The following is a 5,584-nucleotide window of genomic DNA, read 5'->3' as shown; positions in this document are numbered from 1 at the left end:
AAATAACTGTCATTCTTTTGAAAATGAATGTCATTCAGTCATGTCCAGCTCTTGGGACCCCATGGACTATATAGTCCATGGAATTCTCCAGGTCAGAATATTGGAATAGGTAGTCATTCACTTCTCCAGGGGAACTTCCCAACCCAGGGATCGAATCCAGGTCTCCCACATTGCAGGTAGATTCTTTTCCAGCTGAGCTTTCAGGGAAACCCTTCTTTTAACTATTGCCAAACTGTTTGTTTGTTTTCATACTGTTCATGGGGGTCTCAAGGTAAGAATCCTGAGTGGTTTGTCATTCACTTCTCCAGTGGACCATGCTTTGTCAGAACTCTCTACCATTACCTGTCTGTCTTGGGTGGCCCTACACAGCATGCCTCATAGTTTGATTGAGTTAGACAAGGCTGTGGTCCATATGATGAGATTCGTTAGTTTTCTGTGTTCAGTTTTCAGTCTGTCTGCCCTCTGATGGAGAAAGATAAGAGGCTTATGGAAGCTTCCTGATGGGTGAGACTGACTGAGGGAAAAACTGGGTCTTGTTCTGATGGGTGGGGCCATGCAATTTTCTGTTGATGGGCAAGGCTATGTTCCCTCTTTGCTATTTACCTGGGACCAAACTATGATGGAGGTAATGAAGATAATGGCTTCCTCCTTCAAAAGGTCCCATGCACACACTGTTACACTCAATGCCCCGAACTCTGCAGCAGGCCACCACCAACCTCCGCCTCCGCCAGAGACTCTTGGATACTCACAGGCAAGTCTGGGTCAGTCTCTTGGAGGGTCACTGCTTGTTTCTTCTGGGTCCTGGTGCACACAAGGTTTTGTTTGTGCCCTCCAAGAGTCTGTTTCCCCAGTGTTGCCTAAGTTCTTTTGGCTCTGTGGTGGGGTTAATGGTGACTTCCTCCAAGGGGGCTTATGTCATATCCAGGTCTACTGTACCCAGAGCTCCTGCCCCTTCAGCAGTCCACTGATGAAGTGTAACTCCTCAGGAGACACTCAGACACAGTTCTGTCTCAGTCTCTGTGGGGTCTTTAGGTCCTGGTATGCACAAGGAGCCCTCTAAGCGTCTCTAGTATGGACTGTGATTCTAAATGCAATTTTGCCCCTTCTACCATCTTGTTGGGACTTTTCCTTTGCCCTTGGACATGAGGTATCTCCTTAAAGTCACTCCAGCACCACACAGCCACCACTCCAGTGTCAGCTACCATCTTGCAGGTGCTTCTCTGCCCTTGGATGTGGGGTATCTCCTCACAGTCACCCCAGCACCACATAGCAAATGCTCCAGGGCCTACGACAGTCTTGAGGAGCTGCTGAGTGCTGAATTGATGCTTTTGAACTGTGGTGTTGAAGAAGACTCTTGAGAGTCACTTAGACAGCAAAGAGATCCAAACAGTCCATCCTAAAGGAAATCAGTCCTAAATATTCATTGGAAGCACTGATGCTGAAGCTGAAACTCCAATACTTTGGCCACCTCATGTGAAGAACTAACTCATCTGAAAAGACCCTGATGCTGGGAAAGATTGAAGTCAGGAGGAGAAGGGGATGACAGAGGATGAGATGGTTGGATGGCATCACCGACTCAATGGACATGAGTTTAAGTAAGCTCCGGGAGTCAGACACAGCTGAGCAACTGAACTAAACTGACTGAATCTGTTTCTTATGCATGTGTCTTAGTCAAGAACCTATAGGAAACAGTTGAGGAGTTATCTGTCAAGTTCTCTTACTACCCAACAGAATGTCTTGGATCCATATTTTTGAAGGCTTAATCATTCCAAACATGTTTATATACAACAAATGCTTTTATACTGAAATATCCTGTATACAAGTTTGACCACTAAAAGATAAATCACAACATCCCATTCTGATTGCCTAGCCTGGAAGACATAAAGCAAAAATGTGTTTCTTCTATTTAAAAGCTATGAGTATTGCTACGTGCTTGAGACATTAGAGTGCAATCAGACACAGAATTTGAAACTTCCTTGTGGTCTAACTATCTTCCTGATCACCCAAGATGCCCGCATAGGATCATACTCATCCATATTATTTGTGGGACATCCTCCCCACAAATATCTTTCTGTCTAACTCCTTTTCAGTGTTTCATCTGACAAGCCATGTTCCCCTCACCCTTGACACCAAAATATACACAAGCTGTATAAGAAACTTTTTCTCTCTGATGTCCAAAGAGCTGGGATGGGAGAGAATAGCACACTTAAAAAAAAATGTTAGCGTCATATGACTAATGTTTCATAAGACATTGAACCCACCAGGAGCAAAGGTGACACCCAAAAGGAAGAACTGGGACAGGGCTTTCAATTGGACACACAGGAGCACACTAGGAAAAGGAATAGTGTTATTTTCACCATTTTGGAATACTGAATGAGAAACACACAATTATATGATTAAATGATCAATTTTCCTAGGAGGGTAAACAATAACAAGGAAATAATGATGTCATGATAGAAGCTCTTCTGCAGGGTATAAAGTGGGCTGTGGGCCAAGGAGCTCTCAGACTCAAGAAACTCACTCTCCTGGAAACTCACCCAGAACCTCCACCCTCTGACACCATGGTCAGCTCCTGTTGTGGCTCCGTCTGCTCTGACCAGAGCTGTGGCCGAAGTCTCTGCCAGGAGACCTGCTACCGCCCCAGCTGCTGCCAGACCACCTGCTGCAGGACCACCTGCTACCGCCCCAGCTGTGGTGTGTCCAGCTGCTGCCGCCCCGTCTGCTGCCAGCCCACCTGCGCTCGCCCCACCTGCTGCATCTCTAGCTGCTACTGCCCCTCCTGCTGTCGGTCCAGCTGTGGCTCCAGCTGCTACAGGCCGACCAGCTGCATCTCCAGCTGCTGCAGGCCCCAGTGCTGCCAGCCCACCTGCCCTCGCCCCACCTGCTGCATCTCTAGCTGCTACCGCCCCTCCTGCTGTGGGTCCAGCTGTGGCTCCAGCTGCTGCAGGCCTACATGCCGCATCTCCAGCTGTAGGCCCCGGTGTTGCCAGTCTGTGTGCTGCCAGCCCAGCTGCCCCCGCATCTCCAGCTGCTGCCGCCCCTCTTGCTATAGCTCCAGCTGCTGCCGCCCAAGCTGCTGCCTGCGCCCAGTGTGTGACCGGGTCTCCTGCCACACCACTTGCTATCGCCCCACCTGTGTCATCTCCACTTGCCCCCGCCCCGTGTGCTGTCCCTCCTCTTGCTGCTGAATCTCTGCTTTGAACATACTGCTTCCTCATTTCCTCCCTCCCCACAGTTGCAGAGCTTCTTTTTAAAATGTGGAGGGTTCAAGAGAACTCGCCCTTGAATTTCATAAACACACACCGGACATACTGAATCCACATTCTAACTTCTCTCCAAACTCCCTCCGTTGCAAATGAGAACACTCAGAATCTCCCAGCAAATTACATTCTGCCAACACTCGTCCTTATTTCTTTAGGACATCTGTTTTTCATGCTTAAGGAATTTGTCTCTATCACTTGTAGGGCCCCTGATTTCTCTCTCTCTGATATGGAAATCCAATGAAGATTTTTTGGTGTACTCTTTGGTACAGATTTTCTTACGTCTTGTTATTTCCATGAACCTAAATAAACGTCCTCCTATTGGCACTGAAATTTGAATCTGATTGTTACTCTCTTTATTTTTTTAAAGGATTTAGATTTCGATCCAAGTAATTGAATTTTTCCTCTACCTGCCAAACAGCACAAATTAATCAACTTTCAAGAGAGGTCAAATGACATTGATCACTGCCTAGTTATGTCTAGAAAATAGATAAATTAATCATTTTCTAGTCTTTTTGGGGAAAGGAGGTGAAACTGAAGTGATTGAGCATCTGTGAAGATAATAACATGAGAAAAAATTTGGAAAGATTGAACACAATTCATGAGTTTTAACAACACCAGCTTTCAGGGTTTTTTCACCTATAAAAGCAGCAGGTAGATAGGTTAGTAAAGTCTATGTATTTTCTGCTTCGGGTCACAGGCAATGAGTCCTTCGTCCACATATACTGTTGAAATGTTATTCACTCAGCCGTGTCCAACTCTATGTGGCCCCGTGGATTGTATCCCACAAGGCTCCTCTATCCACAGATTCTGCAGGCAAGAATACTAGAGTGGGTTCCCATTCCGTTCTCCAGGGAATCTTTCTGCCCCAGGGATTGAACCCATGTCTCTTGCACTGAGGGCAGATTCTTTATCTTCTGAGCCAGCAAGAAAGCCCCTGCAGGTATACAGTGGAGTTCTGCTTTGTTCTGGTAGCCAGGGCTTCAGTACATTTGGTTTATTATTATTACTATTCAGAATATTCAGTTTATTCTGCCTTATAGTGGGGCTACCTTCAGTGCCAGTCAGGTGATATAAAGCAATGAAACCGACCCAGGGACAGTTCCTTGGTATTACTGCTGACTGTGATTTTATGTCCAAGAGTAAAAAGGGACCTTTCCAGTGCCATGCTTAGATGTCCACTGAAACTCTATCCTAGCTTGATTTCTCCACCTGTCCATTTCTGCTCACTTCCCTTCCCTTTCCTCCTAGCAGTACTAATCCCAAGATCACTTCTCAATAAACACCCTTTTTGCTAATTTTCATCTCTGGGTCTGCTTCCTAGGGAACTCAAACAGTCCCAAAAAGCAATTTGTAATTCACAACAGTTAATTTGAGAGCTGGTAACACTGACAGCAACGTAGTTATCAACTTTTGTATATAATAAGACTTCCCTGGTGGCTCAGACGGTAAATCGTCTGTCTACAATGCAGGAGACCTGGGTTCAATCCCTGGTTCGGGAAGATCTGGAGAAAGAAGTGGCAACCCACTCCAATATTCTTGCCTGAAAAATCCCATGGACGGAGGAGTCTGGTAGGCTACAGTCCATGGGGTCGCAAAGAGTTGGACATGACTGAGCGATAGTATATAATAAGTACAAACTTAAACATAAATGTATAAAACTCATGGAACTGAATTTGTAGAGAGAACTGTGAATTTTATCTGAGGTACTTTTATTCTTTTCCAAGAATTTTATGTCACTTATACACAAACACATGCTTTTTAAAAACAAATTTGAATAACACAAAAGAATGTGATCATACGTGAGTTGTCCATCATTTGTCTTTGCCAATCCCATTCAAAACCAATTTTTACAAATGGATATACATTCTTATTGAATCCTTTTGTATGACATTTATGTCTTTATTTATAAACACCTTTACCTGTAAATTTTTTTTCTGATGTTTATTCAAATATTAATTTTTGGCCTTCAGGCAATGTTAATATATTCCTCCAATACCAGATAAGTATATTATTTGACAGATTTATTTACATATCTCTTTATATTTATTGCTCAGATCTGTGAATTCATTTTTGCCATTTTATTTTGTGAAGAAATATAAAAGTGCATAAGAAATCTATCAGTTTTGTAAGATAGCCCGCTTCCTGTTAACAATAATATTCAGTTAATTCTGTGGGATTTTCTAGGCTTATATCCATGGCAGCTAATAGCTCCCAGCCTCAGGTAGGCCCCAGATTCATTCCTCAGTTACCCACAGTGACAACTGCATTATTAACCCGGACTTACGGGTTTTCCCTTTTTCCCTGTCTTCCTTTCCCACTTC

At 44.4% G+C, this 5,584-nt stretch overlaps 1 protein-coding gene across 3 annotated transcripts; it reads left to right on the top strand.

The window, feature by feature from the left end:
• The first annotated feature begins 2,561 nt into the window (after positions 1-2,561).
• Positions 2,562-3,188, top strand: LOC138414717 (keratin-associated protein 4-7-like). Of its 3 annotated transcripts, none has more exons than XM_069542448.1 (2): positions 2,562-2,749; positions 2,837-3,188. In XM_069542448.1, exons 1-2 carry the CDS (start codon positions 2,562-2,564, stop codon positions 3,186-3,188), a joined length of 540 nt encoding a protein of 179 aa, XP_069398549.1. The 3 variants fall into 3 exon arrangements, with proteins under 3 accessions (XP_069398549.1, XP_069398548.1, XP_069398547.1); XM_069542447.1 differs by having other exon boundaries at positions 2,562-2,756; positions 2,814-3,188; XM_069542446.1 differs by having other exon boundaries at positions 2,562-3,188.
• Positions 3,189-5,584: the final 2,396 nt, after the last annotated feature.

This window comes from Ovis canadensis, chromosome 11 (assembly GCF_042477335.2).
Source record: "Ovis canadensis isolate MfBH-ARS-UI-01 breed Bighorn chromosome 11, ARS-UI_OviCan_v2, whole genome shotgun sequence".
In the NCBI taxonomy this organism is placed as follows: domain Eukaryota; kingdom Metazoa; phylum Chordata; class Mammalia; order Artiodactyla; family Bovidae; genus Ovis; species Ovis canadensis.
Note: the sequence above shows the minus strand (reverse complement) of the source record. Positions and strands in the feature narration are given on the sequence as shown.